This window comes from Hippopotamus amphibius, chromosome 17 (assembly GCF_030028045.1).
Source record: "Hippopotamus amphibius kiboko isolate mHipAmp2 chromosome 17, mHipAmp2.hap2, whole genome shotgun sequence".
Classification (NCBI taxonomy): domain Eukaryota; kingdom Metazoa; phylum Chordata; class Mammalia; order Artiodactyla; family Hippopotamidae; genus Hippopotamus; species Hippopotamus amphibius.
This window is the reverse complement of record NC_080202.1, coordinates 42,078,698-42,104,288: the sequence shown is the minus strand read 5'-3', so window position 1 is coordinate 42,104,288 and position 25,591 is coordinate 42,078,698. Positions and strand designations below refer to the sequence as shown.

At 44.9% G+C, this 25,591-nt stretch overlaps 1 protein-coding gene across 1 annotated transcript in view; it reads left to right on the top strand.

The window, feature by feature from the left end:
- The first annotated feature begins 389 nt into the window (after window positions 1-389).
- Window positions 390-25,591, top strand: part of LOC130839583 (leucine-rich repeat-containing protein 37A3-like) — a 63,433-nt gene continuing 38,231 nt past the window's right edge. Inside the window, exons 1-5 of the mRNA XM_057713824.1 lie at window positions 390-2,584; window positions 4,957-5,080; window positions 19,624-20,888; window positions 21,339-22,663; window positions 25,030-25,101. Of these exons, the coding sequence (XP_057569807.1) occupies window positions 5,011-5,080; window positions 19,624-20,888; window positions 21,339-22,663; window positions 25,030-25,101 (2,732 nt within the window). The 5' untranslated portion in view covers window positions 390-2,584; window positions 4,957-5,010. The remainder of the gene's footprint in view (window positions 2,585-4,956; window positions 5,081-19,623; window positions 20,889-21,338; window positions 22,664-25,029; window positions 25,102-25,591) is intronic.

The window sequence follows — 25,591 nt, the reverse complement described above, 5'->3', positions numbered from 1 at the left end:
TGAGGCAATATATTCCTTTTCCTTTTCCTAGAGATTTATCCTGCAATAAAATACAGTCTATTGAAAGACGTACATTTGAACCGCTACCTTTTTTGCAGTTTATGTAAGTAACAAATGTAACTTCATTATACTTGGAATTTTTATACAAGTTTTTATAAAATTAGTTACTCATTTTGAAATACGATTACAATTACTACTAAAATTATGTAGCAAATCCTTTTTGTCCCTAGCAAAGATTAGTGTGAGAAGTATTACACAGATCAGAGTGAATCGTTACAGAGCAGTGGTTCTCAAGCAGGGTGATTTTGCATGCAGGTGACATTCGGCAATGTCTGGAGGTGGTTTTGCCAGTCAGGCCTCTATATGCTGCTGCCACCTAGTGGACAGAGGCCAGAGATGCTGCGAAACATCCAACAGTGTACAGGAGAGCCCCCCACAACAAAGAATTATCCAGCCCAAGACGTCAATAGTGCTGCTTTTCTAGAGAAATAAAGATGACGTCACACAAGTATTTATTGAGCACTTACTATTTTCTCTCTAATGTATGACATATATAGTCATGAAAGTATAAATCATGATATCTTCCACAGCGAGATTTCTTTAAGTATATGGAAGGAGTAGTGCTGTTATGTTTCATCATATATAAATTAGAATGATTGCCAAAGGATAAATGTTCTGAAAGAACATATATTTGTCTTCTTTTGCTTGTGTCTTTTTTTTTTTTTTTTTCTAGAAATCTAGGTTGCAATTTACTCACAGACCTGAGCTTTGGAAAGTTTCAGGCCTGGCATGGAATGCAGTTTTTACATAAGTTGTAAGTGAAATAGAAGATGAATACATGTAAAAAAAATTATATGTGAAAACATCATACAGTTATTGGTTAGCTGGGTGTAAGCCCAGTATGAATTCTGGAAAGTATGTCTTGAGATCCATTTTTTGTTTTTCAAATGAGGAAACTAAGATACAAAGAGGACAAGAGACTTTTCTAACTCATGTACCTCAAATGCTCTGCTTTCCATAGTACTGATCTTTGGCGCGGGCAATCGAAGGCACCAAGTGAAAACACTCAAATTAGCATTGTCATGGAATCCCAGTGCTGCTGCTTCAATATGCGAATGGTCCGTGAAATGCCATGTTTGAATTTACACTGATTTCCTGGTCAAGTGCAGAGTTCCACACTGCTTCAAGTGTATGCAACACAGAGCTGCAAAGAACTAAGTTTAGCACAGAATTCTTCAGGGAGCAAGAGGTGTGGGTGCTTCCTCAACCATTATTCACTTCTTTTAAATGATGAAGCAGAAAGAATTTGTCAACACCCACCACAGGGCTCTCCCCAGTCTCCCAGAACATTATTTTTCAAAAAGCATGTACCTCTGAAGTGAATTATCTGTGGCCAATAAGAACTTTTGAGGTATGGAAAAAGTTGTTTGTGTTCAGCTGTAGTGTGAAAAGTATAAAGAAAATACATTACTGTAGCCTGATTCTATATGCAGTACTTTCTTTCCTGACTAGTCTTCAATAAGAAATGTGGGTTTTAGACCCCTTCAGCTGAAAAATTCTGTGATTTCTCTGTGACACAAGCAAATCATAGTGGGTATGTTCAATGGCCTGAAGAGGATTTTAGAGATTCAAGGTAAAGAGCCTCCTCTCCACCTGGCTTTGGAAAAGACTCTCTTACCTGTGTTGACTTAAAAAAAATGCACAATGTGAGAGTTTCGAGTTTAATTTTATTTGGGGCAAAATGAGGACTGGGTTGCAAAAGAAGAGCTTGGAGACAGCATCCCAGATGGCTCTGAGAAACTGTTCCAGTGAGGTAGGGGGGAAGCTCAGTATATATGTGGTTTTGGTGAAAGAAAAACATGCAATCAAGCACATAGTGTTTACAGAAGTCACTGCTAGTCTCGTGCCGGTTACAGCTAGTCACAAGGAGCAGTCGTCACCATGAAGGATTTTAGTGTTTTTCTAGATATGAGGAGATACAAGAATTGGGCCTGTAAAGTTGGCTCCTGAAAATATCTAACTATCTAAAGAGGGGTCCTGGCAGTTTTCACAGAGCACAGAGGGCCTCATTTCAGCTCTCCACTCTGAACACCTTTCAGGGAGCTGTTGGCAGTCAGAAGCTGCAGCAGCACATGATTGAATCTTTGTAGCGATAGATGGGAAATGCCAATGGCGAGTGCCAATTGTAGTTGACAGCTCTCTTGTGGTTCAGAAATCCGATGTCACACCGTTCACTTCAGGTTAATGAAGGTGCTGAGGGCGTGTCTGGAGCTCAGGTAAACAGTTCCCGCAGATGCCAATCTGTGGCGGCCTCCTTCTTCCCCTCATTAGCAACCAGCAGTGGTTGCTAATCCTCAATGTGAAGTATACTTTTTTTCCTGACTTTTAAGTGCTTCTCCTTCATTCACCTACACAGGTCCAGACTGATGGCTTATTTTTGTAAATTCTTTTCATCGCTTCGTCGGTTTTAACAATACAAGTTCCATGACTTTAGAAAACTAAAGGAATCTACAGTGTCCAAAGAGTACAGAGTACATTCACATGCTGGCTTGTCTATGGTACATCGATATTTTGATATTTTGAGGTGATGAACATTTTGACTTTGGTGATGCCTTCATGGTATGTGTGTATGTGTGTGTGTGTGAACACAGATTACTGTATGTCAATTACACCTCAAAGAGCTGTTAAAATAAATATTATATAATAGAGACAATTGGGGAAATCTGCATAGCAACTCTTTATGAGGTAATATTATTGTGTAGGAATTTAATTTCTTCAGTACTGTGTATTAACAGTAGTGTAGCTATATAGGGAAATACTTTTGAATACCCAGAGAGGAAGGCATCGAGCTGACAAGAGAGGGATCAAGATTGTGGCAGGTGCTGTGGGAGGCTGAGGAAGATGAGGCTAGAGCAGTGACCAACAGATTTGACAGTGTGGTGACGACAGTCACTTGTCAGCTGACCTGACAAAGATGATTGGAACAGACTGCTAAATGCAGGGCCCTTTCCCTATACTAATCTCATGCAATCCCCTCAACTAGTCTTGCCATAACGGGAAGTTTCTATTAGCTTGCCATATTGCAGGGGGGATGGCACAATTTAAGGTGCTGTCGGTTGTGTAATAAATTGTCACAATAGGGCCCTACAAAAATAGATTTTTAAAATGTAAAAAAATGAAATTTGACCCTTCCCACACACCACATATGAAAATTAACTCCAAATGAATCATAGGCCTAAATGTAACTATACAACTTCTGGAAGAAAACAGGAGAAAATCTTTGTGATTCTAGATTAGACAATGGGTCTCAGACACAGGTTTCTTAGATAAGACACAGAAAAGCACAAACCATATAATAAAAATTGCTAAGGGACTTCCCTGGTAGTGCAGTGTGTGGCAGGAAACAATATACACTATTCTTCCCTTCCTGGTGGCTCTGAGGAAAAACGTACATGTTTTGCGCACAGCTTATGCCAAGGGAGTGCCTTGAGGTCCCCTGGGCATTCTCCTGTAATGCGCCATCATTCCGGGGCAGCATATACTCAAACAGTTATTCTCATAGCGGCTTGTAGTTTGCTTTCCACCGTAGAAGTGCTATTTCTCTTTCAAATGGAATCAGAGCAAAAGGTCAAAAGTAGCAGGGGTGTCCTGCCATACTTCAGACATTTAACACATGCAGGCTTTGATCCACAGCCTAGGGTCTGAGCATGGGCCAGGGGCGGAGAGGTACCCCTACATGCTGGTCCAGGAGACCTTGGGGTGGCTTACAGGGCTTGGGGGAGGGCAGGCCCATTCTTGGGAAAAAGCTCCACTGATCTCTGCTGGGGTTGTGTGCTCCGTCTGCCTCTCCAGGGAAGGTGTCCGTCCTGTCTCTGGAAGGTTGAAGTCCCAGTGTAAGCAGATTGGAGGGGTGGGGGGTGGGAAGGGGTCCCAGGAGGAAGAGAACCCTATCTAGTTTTCTGACATACAGAAGCCATTTTCTGATCTAAGCCTGGCCACAATACTTGCCCTTGAACAAGTCTCAGTAATTAGTGACCTTAAAGCAACAAAGGAATGCAGGAAAAGCAATCAAGAAACAATAATTGGGCAATAAAAACAGGAGTCCTGGTTCCTCCTTAAGGGAGAGAGATAATACTCTGATACATGTCTTTGAGTTGTACTACAGGAGCTAAGGGCCCCCACCCAGGCGGAGGGCTGTAACTACATGCTCAGACCGCAGACTGGTGGAAAATTAAGGAATGATGATGTTGACCTTTTCTGACCCTCGTGACTTCCGTCAACTAAAGCCTGGACTCTGTCAACCTCTGCCCCTATTCTATGTTGGGTTCCCCTCTGCTGAAGCCCCTTCATGAAGGGGCATACACCACCCAAACCCCTTCACGAAATATGCATGTACCCTTAGTTGAAAACTGCCCCAACGTTGCTGTTTGGGGAGATGCCGTTTTGGGAAAGATCCTCAGTGTTCTCTGTAGTTGCTGCAAGTAATAAATCCTTGCATTTGGTCTTTGACTTGGTTGCGTTACTGAATTGGTCGACTGGACCTGCTCTGGGGTCCTAGCCACCGGAGACCCCTGGTCTCCACCAGGAAGGTTTCTAAATGCAGAAGTGGAAGGTAGTTCTCAAATCAAATTCTCAACCCAATTCAGGTGGAGACACCATATATATAAGAGGCTCAAGGTAAAAGGGCGTGAATTGGAAAGAGAGGGAGGAATATTCATGAGTTATCCAAGAACAGGGGTGTGGTTTGGACCCAGAACTGATGCAATACTCGTTTTCATTCCTTATATGGGGTTATCCAGTTGTTGTGGCAATTGTCAGCTGTCCTGGCGCTGGTGGGTGTGTCATTTAGCATGATAATTCATTACAAAGAGCATATAATGAGGCTCAAGGTCTATTGGAAGTCAAATCTTCTTGAACCTAGGTGGTTCTAATCAGTTCTTGTTTTTCTCTTTACAGCTTCCTCCTGAAACTTAGATAAGAGCAATTTGTTTCCATTTGAGGGAGGGGCAGATGTATGATTCTGGAGCAACCTTGGTAATAGCTGTCTTTTGGCTCCACACCAAAGAAGAGGCGAACCCAGGTAACACCAATGACTCTTCCCACTTATAGAAGTGGCTGTTGGCGTTGTGGTCTGCCCCTTCTGTAATTCTCCAGGAGGGAGAACTGTTGTGGTCCCATCAGGGGTTGGGAAAAGAATTTTCAGACATGAAGCATTTCACAAGAGAGTGCGTTTATCGAGAACAGAGAGCAGGGTTTAGTGAGGGGCGCTGTAAAGACGGCGGGACGACTTCCTGGCAGACCAGGGAGAGCCACGCTTCTGATGGTCTCACAGCCAACTTTTATAAGCCCAAGACAAGGAACATGCCTGCGAAGAAAAGGGCATTAATCAATTGGTCAGTGCACCATAAGGCAAAAGGTGTCATTAGGTGACAGGCTAGGGTCCTACGTGGTGAAGACCTTCTCTAATATGGGGTTGGGTTATTGGCTAGCCCAAGTCGTGAATCACATATTGCTATGGGGGGGGGTCAAGATAACTCCGGCATTTTGTCTTGTGACTTTGGTATAGTGTTGGAGGAACCGGTAGAGGTAGGCAGGACATCGAGGCTTATAATGCAGGACGCAATGTTTATTGTACCAGTACATGCCCAGTGGATTCACATCCAAAGACTGAGCCCAAAACCAAAGGAAAGCTTCTCCTTTTATAGACCAGTTCCCGCACTTTTGGGAGCCTGTAGCTATGTTTATCTATGCAGAAGCAATGTACAGAAGCCAGAGTGCATACCTTAGTTTTTCCTTATCTCTTTGACCCAGATGTTTGCGCTGCCCATGGCGGGATCTTGTGAAAGAGGCCATAAGTTATTTATTCCCTGGGGCTTCATTTTCCTATGTTTGCCTTGTCCTTTCCTGTGTTTGTTATTGACCTGCCTCAATAGGGCCCCACAAGAACCACCCCATCCTCAGCTTTATGCTGGATGAGTCTGACTGCTGAATGCTTTCACTAGGGTTCATGGTTGAGCAGGAAGATTTAGAACTAAGGACATAGAGGCAAAGTGTTCTCAGTGTTAAACTTAATTTAAACAAAGTGGAAAGTAAGAGATCTACTAGGGAAATCCAGTTATCTTGGCAAAAGGACAGTGTTTCTGCTCATAATTGGTACAGCAAGAGCCTCACCCGCTTGGCAGAAACACACCCTCCCTGCTAATGGAGCTTGTAACATCCCTCAGTTATTCTGATAGGGACAGGGTGAAGGGACAAAGTAGCTGATTAAACAGTTAATCCCACTAAGGGATTAGAAGCAGAAAAACAAGTATGGGAGACCCCTGTAAGTTTAACAATTACCCAAGAAAGCAGGTTTGCTTAACCACAAAACCGAGCAGGCTTGCTTAGCAACAACACCATGCCACAGAAGCATGGCATGCCCCCAAACAATAAAACAGTGGTGGAATGAGACCCACACTGTGCCCAGTGAGCTCAGTAAGCTAATAACTGCTAGGACATGCTCTCTGCACACATAAGAACAATACTTTATGGAAAGATGACTTTTCATAGTGAAATACCTTCATTGTACTGAGACCTGAAATAATTTTTCCATAGTGCCATGACAGTGCAGGCTTTACCACGTAGGGACAAGAAAACTCCACCTGACATAGAAGAGGAACTAATGATGGAAGCGTGACCTCTACTCAAGAATGAGGAAGAAGGTGGTCTTTTCCCCCTCCCTACTTTTTCTTTGATTATAAAAATGTAGCCCACTAAGTTCTCAGGGCACGGCACCCTCTTACCCACCCGTTTGTAAGCCTCACAAGCGTCCTATTCTAATCAAGCACTTCTTATCTATCACTTTGCCTCTCACTGAATTCTTTCTGTGCTGAGACATAAAGAACAGGAGTTCTTCAGGACCCCCCAAAACACCACCTAGCAGTTTCATTTCCAATGAATTTTTGCAGGGCTGCTGTCTGCAAAAGCTGTAGGAACCATCCACCCCGCCCCCCCCACCCCGCCAACCTCAGAATAGTCTATTGGCTGACTTTTCAGGAGTGCCCCCATCTCCTGGTCTTCTCTTACATCCCAGGCTTCTCAGCCTCTGTGCAAAGTCTGTGAGATTGTCTTCCTCTCTTCATCTTGCTCTACAACCCTTTGCGAAGCTGAATAAAGCCTTGGATCCTGGCGGGAGGTGGGGGGATGGGAGGGTTGGAGAGTGAAGGAGAGTGCGCATTTCCTCAAAAGATTTTACACATGGACCATGAGTCTACCAGGTAGACTCCAGCCAGGAAAAGCATCTCACACGACTACATAATTTGAACAATAAGAAAGGCACCTGCAAAGTGCTAGACAAAAGAAATAGACAAGAGAGCTTGACAGGCATCCTGGAGGAGGTGATTTTTGATCTGAGCCTTCCTGTCAAGTAGAGGAAAGGGCAAGGACTGGCAGAGAAATGGCTGGCAGCTAGGAATGCAGACTGAGCTCAGGGGAGGGTGCACCAAGAGGTGGGGAGGAAGCCAGGAAGCAAGAAAAGGGAAGAGTCAGGGGAGGGTATTAGGAAGAAAGGGAAGATAAAGATAGATTAGGCTAGAGAGAAAGGGAGGATACACAGACACAGTTGGAGGCCAGGGCAGGGAAGGCTCAAAACATTTGTAAAGGCCATTCACATCCTACTGGTCTGAAAAGCTTACATTTCTAGCACTGGATCTAACAACTACCCAGAGTTATTTGAAGCCAGCTAGAAGAACTGCAGGCATCCGAATTCCCTGGACAGGTCCAACATACAGAACCCCGCATCGACCCTAAAGAGTCCCCGTAGGATGGGGTCCTATCATCCCTCCTGTCCCCTGTCCTCGCCACAGAAGGGTCTGAAGATAATAACATGTGAGAATCTCTATCCCAGCCTAGGAGACGAGGGGTAAGGGTTTGACATTTGTGGAAAATAGAAGCTCCTACTGTATGCCAGGTTGGAACTGTGATCTGCCCTTCCTAAGCACCTGGAAGATAGGTGCCCTTGCTAGCCCCATAGTGTTGGAGGAAGGAGGCCCCTTCCAGGGTCCAAGAGCGGGCTCTTGTCTAACACTCGGAAATGAATTGTCCGAGGAGACACACCTGCTGACAAAGCAAGAGACTTTACTGGGAAGGGGCGCCCGGGCAGAGAGCAGCAGGGGAAGGGAACCCAGGAGGACTGCGCTGCCACGTGGCTCGCAGTCTTGGGTTTTATGATAATGGGATTGGTTTCCAGGTTGTCTCTGGCCAATCATTCTGACTCAGGGTCCTTCCTGGTGGCGCACGCATCGCTCAGCCAAGATGGATTCCAGCGAGAAGGATTCTGGGAGGTTGGTAGGACACGTGGACTGGAAACTCCTCTCTCCTTTTGACCTTTCCCGAATTCTTCCCAGTGGTGGTAGCTTGTTAGTTCCATGTTCCTTACCAGCACCTCCTGTCCTAAGAGAACTCATGCACATGGTTACTATCAGGCCTGGCCACAGTGGGCAGTGTCGGTCAGTGGGTTCCCTAACAGCTGTACAAACAAGAAAACAGGCTTAAGCGAGGTTAAGTGACTTGGGGGCCCAAGGCCACACAACTAATAAACAGCAGAAGCAGGATTCTCACCCAGCTCTTTCTCATTCCAGTTGGAGAGGAAGCGTAGTTCAGTGGCAGAGCAAGTGAGCTTTGGAGCCAGGAATGCTTAGATCTGAATCCCATCCTCTTCGCTGGGCTTTCCCTAAAACAGTGCAGGGTCCAGGACAACCCAGCAAGTGTGGAGTGAGGACAGCTGCCACAGTGTCATTATTTTTCATTGGTCCCTTAAGACAGCGTTGAAGATAGAAACTTCTAAATTGAATTTTATTGATGTTCAGAAAAGAGAAGTCACAACATCCTGAGGCCTCTTGGCCTCAGGCAGAGGGCTCCAGAGTGTTTGACTTCAGGGAAGTTCCCCAGACTCACTCAGCCTCAGTTCCTCATCTGTAAATTGGGGAAAACATCAGATTATATAAGATGATATCGTTAGGACAGTTTCTGGTCTGTAGTAGGTACTGGAAGATGGCCAGCTATTACTATTATAGTTCTGGCTAACTCTCGCCTTTCCAATCCAGTCAGGTCCCTGCCTTTCACTGCTCTTCTGAGCACAGGAGTGAAATATTTTCTTGTTTGGACTCCAGATAAATCCTTATTTGGCATTTGATTGAAATCGTGAAGCTAGTATTAATGCAACCGTCTCTCTCGACATGGGAATAGCTAGTGTTCTCCTGGGTTCTGTAGTAGGAAGCTGGTTCTCCTCTCTCTCTCTCTTCCTCCCTCCCTCTCTTTTCTTTTTGGCTATACCATGCGGCATATAGGATCTTAGATCCCGAATCAGGGATCAAGCCCTTGCCCCCTGCAGTGGAAGTGTACAGTCCTAACCCCTGGACTGCCAGGGAAGTCCCCTTCCCACTCTCTTTTTAAAAATGTGCTGAAGTCCAGCTCCGGCAGGTCCAGGAGTACCCAAGGGATGAGTTGCCTGGGCGCAAGGAGGAGATGGGGAGGCCTGTGTCAGCTATGCAGGATCTCTCTTTATTGTCAGAGCTTTGTGTGTTTATATAGTAAACATAGCTCAGAAAAAATCTTTTGTGGCAGAGCATATCTTCCCTCAGCATCTACCAGTTTCTTTCCTTTGTCAGTTTTGGCTGGCAAACCTTGTGACTCTAAGGTAAACATATGTAAATAACTTCTTAATCTTTTATCTAAGCACACTATTGCCCTTAACACCCATACAAAACCTTGTGGAGTTAATCAAGATTAGGGCAACTACAACAATTGCAACTGTTATGCCTAGAATTGTGGAGAGGAATCCCTTATGAGACACAAAATCGGATAAACTATCAAAAACTGACTTAGCAGCTTCTGCAGTTGAATAATCTAAGTGGGCCTTACCTATATCTTGGATTTCTTGATGAAGCCTGGTCAAATCTAGACTAATATCAGATTGATTCCAAATGCCTAGAATATGATTTTGAATGCAGTCCCAAGAATAAGACGATTCATTAGCTTTTAAGGGAGTCACACAGATCCATCTATATTCGATATGACACCTCAAAGCCAATCTAACTTTTAAGGCTGTAGTTCAGTACCTAGATGCAGAACAGCTTCTTCTAGCGCAGCAACTTTTGCCTCTAACTTTCTATCAATAATTTCTTGAGTAGCTAAGGCAAGAGGTACATTTCTTGATAATTGATTAACATGTTCAGCTGTATGTACTTGTTGAGAGTGAGATAAGTCAAATAATTCTGCTAAGCATGGAAACTGGGGTTTGGAGCCCCAGGACCCATCTTTTGCCCAACCCGATGTCAGCAAGTAGGGATTTAGTGCTTTTCTAGATCTGGGGAGAGGCAAGGGTTGGGCTCATAACATCAGCTCCTGAAAACATCTAACTATCTCAAGACCTGTTCCACCCATCCTCCAGAGCACAGAGTGCCTCATTTGTGGTCTCCACCCTGAATTCCCTTCAGGGGATGTGGAAGGTCAGTAGCTGCAGCCGCACAAAGTGATTTAGTCCTTGTACAGGCAGATGGCAAGTTCCAATTTGTAGTTGACAGGGGCCCCTCATGGTCATCAATTTGACCACGCTTTGGGAGGCATTTCATGACCATTTTGTCCCACGGTGCTAGGAAGGCTCATTCCTAGGTCTGATGAAGATCTCGCCAATAGGCCACTCAATGTGCCAGTACTGGGCTAGGTCTTTGTAACAAAAGTCAAAGCTCTCTGGACTGCCTGTATTCCTAATCTGTTATGGTCCAGGAAAAATTCCCTCTTATTGCATCTTCCCATATCCAGAGGTACACTATTACAATCATTGATCACATACAGAACTATATATTTGATCAACTGCTTCAGGTAGCCTAGTCATCATCATTTTTGTTGGCAGTCAGTCACACATTTGGTAATACGAGAAGCAATAATCTTGAAAAGCAGGCAAAATACAAATAATATAGCTAGTAGCGTCAATAGCGTTACAAGTAAATACTTAAGCCACGAGTTTCCCACGCCAAACCAGTTTTGAAGAGGTCAAGGCTTCACAGTGGGTGAAAATCGCAGAAATCTGAACAGGTATTACTAATTGGCCAGGCGAGGGGATCCCCGAACAGGACTATAATTTTTTCTTTCTCTCTCTCTTTTTTCTTTTTTTAGAGCAAACTTCCTAAGGGGCATCCAATTAGAGCCTTGCAACACAAAAGTACTAGTCATAGGTAATTGGCCGCAAACCCAACAACTGGGTTGATTTTCAAAATTAGCATAGGATTGTGCCCACGATAGAAAAACATTTGAAAGGTCCAAGAAGTCAAGAAAATATTATAAATGTTCATACAAGTCAGGTCCAGCATCTTGGGCTAGCTGTCTACTTCTGATGTCGGCTTCTTCTCGTCCTAGTGTGAGTGCAGTTTCTCCTTAGATAAGTGTCCTTCCGTCTAAGCTGCAGCTAGTCCTTTAAATTATGTCCTTTTAGTATCCATAATCACCCAAAGATAGATTACTGAGATAAGCTTCAGAAACAAACTTAAGAGTGTCCTTTTAAAAGCTTTCTTGGATTTTACATTACTATAGCGCAACAGCAAGGAACTTTCCAGGGAGTGAATCTTAGTAAATACAGACCTCCATCAGCAAAACTGGCATTTAATATTTATTGAAACATAATCTTCTTCTCTCTAAAATTACCCTCATTTTTACCTGATATAACCAGATTAAGGCTAATTTGTTTGCAAAATAAGTCTGGTTTCAAAAGAAACTTGGCCTCATCATTTAATTTATGGAACTATAATTGATCATATAGGCTTTTGGCTTTGTTGAAACTTTTATAAGGAGCCTCAGGCTGGACTTTTAAAAGACCTTTCAGGGCTAAGAAAGCCGTGCCAGGGGCTTGGGCTTATCACAGATTTTTGCCTAACAAATGTAGGTAAATTCCTCCCTTTTCAAGGTTCCCAAAATACCTTGAGTTTTCTATACCTGTTAGTGAGGTAGCCTTTCTAATTTATCTGATAAAGCTGCTGGGAACCTAAGAGTTTTCAATGTCTGGAGGGAACAGAGAGAGAAAAGATAAATGTTTCAATCCTGCTTACAAATGTACAAACTATCAAATTATTGTAAATCATTAGTTTGAAGGGAAGGTTTTCCTTATACCTGGAAAACAGATTTCAACCAGTAATTTTTAGATAGAAACCATAAAATTTATAACCATATTCACCAGTTTACTCAGTCCTATGTAACATCCTTTTGTTAACAGCTTATGAAGCCATCACGTTTCTCATTAGGATTCTTCAATTTTTTTTTTTTAAAACCCCATTCAGCATTATGGTCTGAAAGTCAGAAACTTGTATTTATCCAAAAGTCCTTTTTATAAATCTTCTTGAAGAGGAAGCATTTTGCAAAGGCATCAGAATAAAACCAGAAGCGTCTTAAGACATAAGGCTTAAGAAGGCGTGTTTAAAATCTGATTGCAAGGGCAATCAATTTGGTTATTGTTGTGTCATACAACATTTTAAGAAAATAACTAGAATTATGACTGATAACATTTTACCGGGACATATCAGAATTTTAGGAACTCCATATACTTTCCAGAATATCTATATTAATAACAGTTACCATGCACTAAAATCTAACATTTATTCATTTGACAATACTTCCTATGTAACTTAATGTACCAAATGAACCTAGTTTATATCTCTCTTTGGGATGTTTCAGGGGCCCTTTGAAGCATCCCAAAGTTAGCTAGGGGTCAAAAGGATTTCATCAGAATTTGTTTTAGGAAGTTTTGTCCAAAATACCGGAAAAAAAAGGTTTAGAACACTCTATCGGATAGGCTCACAGGTAACTGTGAAACAATAGTCAGTCACTTAGCCAAAGTAGCAAGAACAGATTACTTAAAAGGTAAGGAAACATAAAATCTTTTATCAAAGGGCAGTTCAACATTTTAAGAAAACTTGTCCTCTTAACAGAGAGAAAAACCAAATTCAAGTTTTGCACCAGCTTACTTTCCAAATTAATTTACTCAACTAAATTTATCTAAACTTAGTCAATCCTGATCATGCACAAAACTCTTTTCTCAGGGTCCACTTTCCACAAACCTTCTTATCACTTTCCGTATCATTACTTTATTTCCCATTCAGTCACCTGTAAGTCAGACCTACTTTCTTTTCCCTTAATAAAAGGTAATTCCATTCCTCAGGCTTTCTTTACTGAAAACACACATCCTGCTTTCCTTAAGCCACCATGAACTGTCCCTTGTGACAGCATTCTGTACATTGGTGAATAGAAATACCAGTGATATTTTCTAAACACATTGGCTTTCTTTACAGAACGTGGCACCAGGCATACTTATCAATAGTCCTAAATATCTTTTTGTCTCTCTGTAAAAGGAAGCCGATGTTCAGTAATATATGTTTCAGTATCTTATTTTATTTGGGAATGATCCAGCTGGTCAATAAGCTTTCATCACTCAATTTAGGGCAACTCCAGAATTTCAAGTTACCAGGATCTGGAGAGACTATTTTAGGTAGATATTCCTAAAGCATGACTCTTCTTGACAGAGTTTATCTAAAAGCTCTTATCTCATTTACATTTTCTTTCCTTAGAAGTTTCTTTCCATCAGGCTACTTTCCACACTGACAAATTTGTAACAGGCACAAGACCTTATTTAGCCTATATTACAACTAGGCACAATTAAAATTTATATAAAAATTATGCTTAATGTTGATGACTCTAAAACATGTCTATAGTAATCAAACCAATTAGCTTAAGCCATCTTTAATATCATATATCAGTTTAGTACTGAAATTTCCAGGTGTCATGAACCTGAAATTCATTCTGGCCAGACTATTTTCTATTTCTGAGTATTCATAAGCACTTAATTTTTCTTAAAGCCAATTTAGAGCTCTTTTATGAATTCTTTTGGCAATACCATACACCTACAACAAACACATAGATACACACGAACACACACACAAACACAGAGGCCTCATAATTCTCATTCTAAAATTTCAGTACTGAGTCAGGTACAACACGAACGCCATCAGTCACAAAGGGTTGGATTTAAATTGGCTTCTAGCAGATGGAACAAATCGAGGTCACCTATCTAGATGGCTAAACCCTTTTACTATTTGCAGAAAAGACACTTAGCATTTCTATTTATCTTTGACAAGTCGTTTTAAATTATTTTAATTTTAATTTTTTAATTTGCATTTAAAAGGATAGCAGAGAGAAGTATTCTTTAGATGACCAGATAAGACATTCATTCACCTCTCAAAGGTACAAGCAAGTTCCTCCTAAGATGACTTTGTCTCCCCTTTGTTGACAAGGGTAATTTCTTTCTTTGACCAGGAAGGAGAGGGGTGCACACGTAAAGGGCCTTGTCTTAGGGCCTTACAACCTAAGTAGTGCTGATGTCGCCACGCCTAGAAAGCCCAGTATTCCCAGACAGCACGATTTACGTGCCTCCCTGAAGATGGCCCTAATCATTAAATGTCTCAGGGAGACGGAGCTGCAAGGAGGCGATCCCTTGTAATGGGGTTCGCAGAGGAATAACTTCAGGCGGGGCTCCAGGGGGGTCTGGGGTGACAGACCCTCTCGAGGGCACCGAGCAGGCGGAGGAGCAGTATGCGTACTCCTCGCCTAAGGGAAGAGCCTGAAATCCTTGGAGAATCAGGGGATTATGAAGGAAAGCTGACAGAGGAAGGCGGCCTCATAATGAGAATCCAAAAGTATACAAGAACATGTCAGAGTGTACCGCTCCACACGGACCGGCCCAGGGGACCTAGAGAGAGAGGTGCAGATCTGTCTGGCAAAAGGGGCAAGTCTTTTGGGGAAAACCTAATTTCTCAATCAGTCGGCTCAAAGAGTCAGCTGACGGAAGGGGAGAGTGAGCCTTAAAATTTTAAGAAAACTTTGGTGGAGGTCCCTAGGGCAAAAGGGCCGTTTGGACTTGCACAATCGCTAAATCAAATCAGTAACCAATTCCCCCCCGTGTCGGTGACGCAAAGACAAACAAGGGTGGGTGTCCCCTCCGAAGAGAAGGCCACTCAGGTGCCCACCTGGCCGTGTCCCCGTGGGGAGCTTAGGTGCCTCTTAGCTTTGGCGGGTGCTATAGAGTCCCACTTGAACCTGACTCGTAGAGAGGGACTGGTCCCCCAGAGACAGATACCACCCTGAGCCATATGAGGTCACCACGGAACCGCAGGTTAGGGCCCACTCGGACTCCGTAGCCACGAAGGCCGTGGAGCCACACAATCGCCCTGGAACGAGGACGAAGCAGGGCGCTCCCTCACACACACATTCACACCAGAGTTTGTCACAGGGCCTCCGCCCTCTGGGAAGGCCTCTAACTGGTGGGTACCTTCCCGCCCTGAGAAGGCCCCTGCCTGATGGGCACCTTCCCCCTCTGGGATGGGATCGAAAGAGTCTCTTATCAATCCCCATAAAGAAAAAGTTTCAGCAGGGATCTTTTCCGGCCCATGAAACTTATAATAAGTTGTCAGTTGCTCTCCCACCTTAGCCCAGGTTTCTGAATTAGCAGTGCCCTCTTCCGGAAACCAGAGGCATTGCTCTTGTACGAAAGAAAAGAAGGTTAAAAGAGTAGATTTGGAGACGTTAACTCCTCTTTTTGATAACATATGTTTCATAATATCTACAAAGAGCTGTCTCTCTTTAGATTCTGATTTTCCCATTATGCCTTATATGTTTCCCTTATAGGGTCCTTTTTAACGTCTCAAGTTCTGATACTTTAAACTATCCACCCTTCACTTACCCTGCGTATCTCTGCAGGGGGGTCTGCAGCACCCAGGTGGAGTCCTAGCCACCCCAACAATTGCAAGAGAATACTTACCCTTTGGGTCCCTGTTCGGGCACCACCTGCTGAAGTCCAGCTCCAGCGGGTCCAGGAGTACCCAAGGGATGAGTGGCGTGGGCCCAAGGAGGAGACGGGGAGGCCTGTGTCAGCGATGCAGGATCTCTCTTTATTGTCAGAGCTTTGTGTGTTTATACAGTAAACATATCTCAGAAAAAATCTTTTGTGGCAAAGCATATCTTCCCTCAGCATCTACCAGTTTCTTTCTTTCCTCAGGTTTGGCTTGCAAACCTTGTGACTCTGAGGTAAGCATATGTAAATAGCTTCTTAATCTTATATGTAAGCAAACTATAGCCCTTAGCACCCATACCTAGGCCTGATGTCTATGTCTATACTTATGCCTGCTGCAATCATAAGCATTGCAAAAAGAGCCACCCCACCCTTTTCTCCAGCATTTAGTAGCCTGAGGTGCCTCCCTTTTCCACCAGGGAGTGGTGGGAGGGGACTTGGTGGGGCAGACACAGAGAAAGAATGTGTCAAACCCTGGTTCTTTCCTTGGGACAGAGAAACAGGGAGGGGAAGTGGGTGGTAAGCATAGTGTTACAAAGAAACAAAGAGCAGAATGTAAAATGGGTGGAGATGGTCTGGGGCCTGTCCTTGGGGAGAGGTCGCCTTGAGATCCTCCTGCCACGAAATGCCCTTCCAAGGAGTTCTCACTTTGCAGTCCTCCTTGGAGCCTGGTGACCTTGTCACAGCATTGGCTTGTCCAGACGGCTCCCGACAAAAATGGATTTAAATTTTTAAATTATTTGTCAATTATACCTCTTATTGGGAAAAAAATCACAAAATACTGAACTAAAAAACAACAATAAAATTGTATCATATGCATAGTTTACAGTTCAGATGGTACCAAGTGAAATGAAATGGTGATGAAACACAATGACCCACAGCAGTTCCCTGCCCCAGGCCACTTCCTTGCCCACGTTCCTGAGCCAGCTCACTGGGCCTGGTTACTTCTACGGAGCAGGTTGTAGCTGAATCTTCTGGTGCTTTTCTCCACATCTCTTTGCACATCTAGTTCTTGATTTATCCATTTTAGACCCTGGCTATTGAATTCCTAGTAACATCAGTGAGGAGTTAGTTCTCTTACACCGCTACCCCCAGTCCATTCTTGAGGTTTAGTTATGTCGCTGTTTCCAGATAATTCATAGCGTTTACACGGAATTCCCTGGTGGTCCAGTGGTTAGGACTTAGCGCTTTCACTGCCAAGCCCCGGTTCAATCCCTGGTAAGGGAACAAAGATCCTGCCAGCTGCGCAGCATGGCCAAAAAAAAATACTGTTTACAGAATTGTGACTGTAAATATTATTCACCGTAGAGCTTAATCATGTACTCATTACATTCGCTTCCCCTCCTGTGACCCCAGGGGTTTAATTTCCTCTCGGGCTCTCCCTGTTCTGTCGGCCATTCTCACCTCCTCTGTTCTCCTCCAGGCTCTGGCTTAGCAGTAGGTGCCCACCTCCTGCAGCGCCCTCTCTTCCAGGCTCTGTCCTCCAGTGAGTGCTGGATACACAGCTGCTATCCTGGAACTTCCCCTCCCTGCTTCCTGGGCTGGACTATTTCCTGGCTCTCTTCTCTTCTTGCTTTCCTTACTCTCTCTTTGCTGGAGCACATCCCCAGGTAAGAATCCCTAATTCGGGGACTTCCCAGGTGATCCAGTGGCTAAGACTCTGTGCTCCCAACACAGGGAGCCCAGGTTCGATCCCTGGTCAGGGAACTAGATCCCACCTACATGCCACAACGGAGAGCTCACATGCCACTGATGAGGAAACTGAAACTCCCATACTTGTAGTTGCTTCCTCTCCTCTATCTTGCAAAGGCCTGCTGGCCCCTTTCAGTGAAACAGTAAAGTGAATTACTAAGTGTGATCAGAGAAAGGAAGACTGTCTCGCTCTCAGGCACCCACCCCAAGCCTTTGTTTGAGACCCTTTGCACATAGACTTGTTAAGTGACCATTAACGTCAACCTGCAACCAATGTGACAATGCAAATTGTGACCTTAGTCCTGATAGGAATGGAATGTCCTGCTCCTACAAGTTCCTGTTAGGACCCCCTGCTATGTGTGTAACCCATGGCAACTCCCGCGCTCTGTAACTGCCCCTGACCTATAGTAATTTGTAGCCAATCGGTTTGTACCAATTATAGCTGTATGTTTTAACCTATATAAGGAGAAGACTCCCCTGAAACGGGGCCCCAGAATTTTGGAGCGTTCGCTCTTCTGGGTCCGCGGGCTCAATAAACCTGAGTTCTCCAACTCTCCGCGTGTTGTGCTTGGTTTCTCGTGGGATCAGTTTTTTCTGCAACACCACAACTAAAGATCCCACACGTGGCAACGAAGATCCTGTGTGCCAAAACAAAGACCCAGCGGAGCCAAATAAGCAAATTAAAAAAAAAAACAATCCCTAACTCACATTCAAAAACAACAGACCCGTTCTTACATGAGGCCCATGTTGGAATCAATTCCACTTAAAAACCATCATGTGCTAGACACTGGGAATAAGATGAAGCTCTTTGTGTCTTGGAGTGTAGATGTTAGAGGTTGTGACAGACAGTTAAAAAGGACTAAAATTAAATAGATTCTTAAAAGGATGGAAGAAAATCAACTGGGTGCTAGGAATTTTCTCGAAATTTTTTAACATGCTAACTTTAACATCCTCAGTGTCGTCTCCATGTGTGCACACAGCGCAGACCTCTGAAAAGTGACACTGCCAGGTTTTCTCGACTAATGGCTGTGTTGAGACAAGGTGGGATGGGGGGAGTCCATGCTAATGCAAAGGGCCCTTCACTTGGTTTTCAACTATCTTTCCCAGGATGAATTGTTCACTTGCTCCAAACCCTGCTACAGAAATTCTGGAGTCATCACTGATTCAGGGGTAACTGATAACAATAGAGTGGTGAATTAATAATCCGACGTAGATACTGAGAGTTTCAAGGAAATGGCAACATTTTAGAGTCACTAACTGTAAGGTATGTTGCCCTCCCGCCACCCTAACTGGTGCTCACTTTGCAGGTCAGCTACTCTTCTTGTCAGTGGTGTGGCCAAGGGGAGGAAGAATGTCTTTCAGGCTGGAGCTTTGAGGAGGAAGCGTTCAAATTGCCAGAACTGGACTAGCACTTTTGAATTTCCCAGCATGCCAGGCCCTGTGGCTTCCTTGAGAAGCTCCACATCATTCCCAACCCCTCCCCCCACCCCTGGGCTGCCCAAATCCTGCCTCATGGTGCAGGGCTGGTCAGGGGGGACTGGGGAGAGGCCCCAGCAGGAGGCAATTGTTGCCTTTGCTAGAGGAAGGATGGTTTGCACCCTGGTGACTCTGGGAAAAAGGCTTCCTCTGGTTGCTCAGATTGGATCTCCGCTGGAACCTAAGGAAGGTGGTGGAACTAAGGGTGTCATAAATAAAGGGTGGGTCGTGAGGCAGGGGAGGGGCGCCTCTGTGTCTCGGAACTCTCATAATGCTTTGGCTTCTGCTCAGAGTGCAGCGCCCGTGCCCCACTGGCCTGGGTCGCTGTGCCTGGGAGCCTCCGCATAGCATGTCCCCAATGTGCCTCTGGTTCCCATGGCTTGTCTTCATGTGGCAACCATTGTGGCTTCTGGCCCAGGCAGCTCAGCCTCTGGAGTGGGCCCTGGACCCTGTCCAGTGGACCTCCGACCCCCCGGGGCTGACTGAACCTTGGTCTCCACGCTCCTCAGACCCCCCTCCTGAATCACCCTATGCGATTACACCCCCGGCAGAGTCCAGGGGCTTTAATGACTTGTCCTCCTCTCCAGACCAGATGCTGGCGCTGCCTCATCACGAGTTGACTGAGACTTTGGTTCCACACCCAAACCCGGATTCAGCTGCAGAGCTGCTCGCAGGGCCAGATCAGTTTGCTGTTCCACATCAGGATCTGAATGACAAGCTAACCCAGCAGCAAAAGCTCCCAGCAGCGGCTCCAGTGCTGGACTGGGAACAGAATCAGGCCTTGGTTCTGCCTTTTCGACGCAAAAGTAAGACTAAAACCATAGGTCCAGATCAGGCTGAAGGTCACCAGTTATTTGAAATACTTGTTCCTCCTCTAGGTAGTAAGAGCTCAAAACCAACGAAGTTCATTGATTCAGCCCCAAACCTGAAGAAGGATTTCATTCACCATCGACAGCTTGCTAAAATTGTTGTTGGAAGTACAGGCCAGTTAGAAAATGAAACTCAGGGTCTAGAACAACAGTTGCAGGGTGATTATGTAGCTTCCGGTATGGATACCATTTATCCTGAGGAGAGCCTGCCTACAGATTTTCTGGGGAACTCAGAGCAACCCCTGGAGCCCCCTAAGGAGGCTGAAATTTCTGCATCCCAGCAAGAGGCCCAACTTCGTCATCCAGAGACCCCCGAGGAGGTTGAATCTTTTTCACCCCAGGCAGAGGTCCAGGATGAAACTGCAGAGCCCACTGAAGAGGTAGAATCACCTCCACTCCAGCAGGAGCCTCCGTCTCAGCCTCTAGAGCTCCCTCAGGCGTTTGAACCTTCCCTACTCCATCAAGAGGCCCCGACTCAAGCTCTAGGATACCCCACCGAGTATGTACTTGAAAGTCCAGTGAGTGATGAGGCAGCATCCCTAGCTGGCATTCAGCATCACGCGCATTCAAACGTTCCCAGTGTCACACTTAAACCTCTGGATTTGGAACTGACCATCACTCCAGAGCCCACTACGGAAGCTGAGTTTCCTACAGCTCAGCAGGAGTCCCTGACTTCACCTCCTGAGCATCCTGAGGAGACAGAATCTTCTGCAACCCAGCAGGAGAGCCCAGGTCAGCCTCTAGAGCCTCTTGCAGAAGCTGAGCCTTCTCCAAGTGAACAGGGGCAACCAACGCAGCCTTCTGAGCTTAGTGAGGAAGCTGAACCCTTTCCAACCCAGCATGAGACCCCAGCTCAGCCTGCAGAGTCTGTTGGAGAAGCTGAAACTTCTCCAACTCAGGAGGAAGCCTCAGCTCCGTTTCCAGCAGAGACAGAACCTTTTGCAATGCTGCAGGAGCAACCAGCTCAGCCTCCAGAGCCTTCTGCAGGGGAGGTGGAACCTTCTCCAACTCAACAGGTACAGCCAGCTCAGTCTCCAGAGCCTTATGAAATGACCGTTTCACCTCCAAGTCACCATCAGGCTCAGCATTCAAACATATCCACTATCACCATCAAACCTGCAGATTTGGAGCTTAGCATAACAGCAGGACCCACTCCAGAGGTGGGACCTTCTCCAACTCAGCACAAGCCTTCAGCTCAGCCCTCAGTGCCCCTTATTAGTGCAGAATTGTCTACAGCCCAGCACGAGGCCCCCACGCTGCCTCCACAGCCACCTGAGGAGGTTGAACCTTTGCCAGCCCAATCTATAGATGCTGTTACACCTAATAAACTTTCAGCACAAGAGGAGACCCCAGCTCAGACTCCAGAGCTCTCTAATGAGATGGTAGTTCTCTCTCCAGAGCATCACGTAACAACAGTTTCTCCTCTAGGTCAGGATGAAGCTCAGCTTCTGCAGCGGCCCACTGTCACTGTTAAACCTGTGGATCTTGCACTTGCCATAACTCCAGCATTCACTAATGAGGTTGAAAGTTCTCCATCCCAACAAGAAGCCTCAGCCCAGTTCACAGTGTCCCCTGAGCAGGTGAAACCTTTGTCAGTGCAGGAAGAGGTTTCAGATCCGCATCCAACCGCCTCTGAAAATGTTGAACCTTCTCCAGTCCAGCAGGAGCCCCCAACTCAACCTCCAGAGGCCTCTACAGATGTTGCAGCTCCACCTTCACTACCTAATGAAGTGACAGGCTCACCTCTAAGTCCAGGTGAAGCTCAACATCCAGTGCTGCCTAATATCACAGTTAAACCCTTGGATCTGGCAGTTGTCTTAAGTGTAGAGCCCACTGAAGAGGTGGAACATCCCGCAGTGCAGCAGGAGGCCCCTGCTGAGTCTCCGGTTCCCCAGGGGGGCTCAGATATATCTCCTGAGCCCCCTAAGGAGGTGGTACCTTCTGCCACACAACAGGAGCTTCAGGCTCAGGCATCAGAGCCCCCTACAGAGGTGGAACCATTGCGAGTCCAGCCTACCACAGAGGCTGAACGTTCCACAGTCCTGCAGCAGAGTGCAGTTCCAGCAGCATATCCCGAAGTGACAATTGCAAGTCCAGAGCAGGTTCAGCTTCCACATCCAACCTTGACTGAGGTCACAGTTCAACCTTTGGACCTGGAAATTACGTTAACACCTGAATCCAGTATGGAGGCTGAACCTTCTCCAACCACGCGGCAGCCCCAAGCTCAGCCTCCAGAGGCAGTTGTAGCTCAGTCTCCATCGCATCCCGAGGTGCTGGTTCCAGCACCAGATCAGGCTCATGCTGAGCCTCCAACATCACCCAGGGTCACAGTGAAACCTTTGGACCTGGGACTTACCATAACTTCAGAGCCTGCTATGGAGTCTGGATATTCTACAGCCGTGCTGCAAACTCCAGCCCCACCTCCCAAACACCCTGAGGTGACGCTTGCACAGCCAACCCTGCCTCAAGTCACAGTTCCACCTGTGGACCTGGGAGGTACCATTTCTCAGCAACCAAGTCCATCTGAGACAGTTCTTTTTCCTTCATCTCAGCTTTCAGTATCCACAGGTCTTCCTGATGTAAACTATACCCCAAAAAAGAAGCAAGCAGAACAGAATGCCATCACGAACATCAATGTATGTGAGCTCTGTACCTGCAAAGATGAGACGCTGTCCTGCGTGGGTCTCAGCCCCAAGCAGAAGCTCCACAGAGTGCCTGAGCCACAGCCCAACACCTACAAGAGCATCTTCACCACCGTGTAAGAATCCCTTTCCTCATTTGTTCTCTGCATCCTGCCTGACATGGCAGCCTTTCTTCGAGGTCTTCCTGGGCCTTCCTCATCTTCCCAACCCATGTTGACTGACTTTCCATTTCTACCTTTTGTTTGTCAATGTTGCTTATCTTCATTCTCCTTCTTGCTATTGTTCCCTCTTCTCCAGGTTTCTACTTATCATTGCCCTTATTCTTTTTCCTTCTCCATTTTTTACTCCAGTATTTAACTCCTTAACATCGACTCTTCTCCCATCTTTGCTGCATCCTCTTTACAGCAACATGTGCCTCTCCCCACCTCGTTGGTGGTAATACCACAGAGTGGTTAAGAGTGAGATTCCGGAGCCAGGCCGCCTGGGTTTGAACCCAGGTCTGTCGTTGATTAGCTTTGTGACTCCATGTCCTCATCTGTAAAGTGGGGACTGTGGCGGTCATCATCTCATAGCATTGTCATGAGATTTAGATGCCTTAATACAGGTAAAGCTCTTATATCAGTGCCTAGCATATATTTTAGTGTTAGCTATTCTTCTTATTGACTCTCTCCATTATATCTCGAAGTCATATTCGTTTCCTAGCTTTCTATTTATAGCACCCATTCTGTGCCCACCCATTCTTGCCCAGGGCCAAGTACTGTTGGAGCCACAGAAGTCCAGCATTGTCTCCAGAACATGACAATGCCAAGTGGGAAGAAAGGGGATGTGCCTTAAAAGGGAGGTAATATATACTAAAGTATTAAAAGAGATACAGATAGGGGCTGTAATTCACCAGAACCTGTAATCACTGAGGTGTGGGGGTCACAGAAATCTGCATGGATAGGCTAAAACTTTAGCTGGGACGTGAAGATTGGGTATGATTTTTTAGAGAAAAAACAGGGAGTACAGTGTAGGCAAAGGTGTGAGTGCAGGGATGATCAGGGTTTAGTAGATCCGTCTGTCTGTAAAGAATGGGGTTAGGCAGCAGTGAAAGATATGATTTTGAAAAACCTTGGCTCTCTGCAATGGGGGTTTGAAAGTTATGCTCTAAGATATGGGGGGCCACTGAAAGTTTTCAAGCCAGAGAGACAAATGTTTAGAATGAGAGAAGGATTTTAGATTCCATATGTAGAGTGATCTAGAGGGGAAAGCTTGATTCAGGGAGACCAAATAACATGCTCTAGCAAAATCTACGAGTAAAGTGAGAAGGGGCTGAATTAGAATGGTTGAGATGGGAGTGGAAAAAAAATTCTGAGAGCACTACAGAGGAAGAACTGACAAGATGTAGTAACTGACTAGAGTTGGAGGATTGGGTATACAGGAAAGAGGAAAATCACGTGTGTTGAAGGGCAGAAGGATGGTGGTGTAACAGCTGGAAATACAGCAGTGGGGAAGGAGAGTCAGTGTGAGGGAGAGGAGTTCAGTTTTAGGCATCTATTACTGGTGAGCAGAAAGCACCTAGAAGGCTCTGTTTGTGTGGAAATATCCCTTAGGCAGATGGGCAGAGAGGTATCTGTTTTGACTTCTTTCTGAGCCCCCTGAAGAATGTGCATATAAACTGAATAGTTTCATTGTTGCTGAGGGAAGAGGACAAAGCTAAAGGTAAAGATTCAAAGCCATCCACTGAATGAGTGGTTGAAACTGAACCTCCGACATTTTAACAGCTTCTCTTGAACATGTCTAATTCTCAGATACAGTCTCATTAAAAAAAAAAAGTCACAGAAGTATATAGGATGAGATGTGCAAATTGTACCCCATCTTCCCACCACCAATAAGGTAACTCCTGTTACTATTTTGATGGTGTCCTTCCTTCCAACCTCTTTCCTTTGCATTTGTTCCCCTAATGAGGTGATAACTTCACTCCTTGCTCAGTGCTTTGTGCTTTTCCCTATGCAATATGTCTAAGAGATGTTTTCATATTAGTCCTTCCAAGTTCTAACTGCCCTTATCCTTCCAACATGTGGAGAGATTTTGAGGGCACTAACCAAACCTTTGGTATTGCCTGGCATAGGATTTCTTTATATTTATCTGCTGATATTGAGCAGTGCTTGCCATTTTTCTCATTGATTGGTAGGAGTCATTTTAGACACATAAGTGATTTTGGGGAAAAAAAGACTTACATTCAAAGCAACTGGCATTACGTATCCAAGAAATTGGACAGAGAGGAAGTTCAGGTTCTGAGGAGAGGCCGCGTTGTTTGTGCCAGTGGCCTCACGTTATGTCTTTATTAACTGTGCACACTGGGCAGCTGAGAAGCTGTGGGAATGAGAAAACTGGTCTCTTCTGCACTTGAATATTCCCCACAAGGTGGCCATGATTCTTTTACTTATTCTCTTCATTCTTTTCCTGCCGACTCAAGGATGTGAACTGTGTTTCTTCACAGAAATTTCCAAGGAAACTCTATTTCTCACATTGATGAAAATGTATGGAAGGCATACCGTTGGACTGAGACACTGTGAGTATATTCTGTCCAGATATGAATACAAAGAGCTAACTGCATTGTAAGATCCTTCTTGGTCCAGAATTTTGAGGTCAATAGCTGTGAGAAAAGGTATTTCCCCCTCCGTATCCCAAAGCAACCTACTGATTGAAATTCTGTGTTTATTTTGAAATTAAATTTGGCAGGCCTTCTTTAAAATCAGTAAAAGCCAATTTAACGTCCTTTTCCATTATACACGTAATACATTATATTCTCAATATGTAAAAATGAAATAACAGGTATAGTGAAAACCCTCCTTGTGCCCTAGTCCCCCACCCATGCGACTTTGAGTTTAGTATATATCCTTGCAGACTCTTCCATATATTTGAGTAAATGCATATTTAAAGTAAGAACATAGGTTTGCCGTGTGATTTTATTTTATTTTTTACATAAATGATAATCTTCTGCAACTTGACTTTCACTTCATGCTATGTCTTAGGAGGGTGAGCCAACAATTATCCATTCT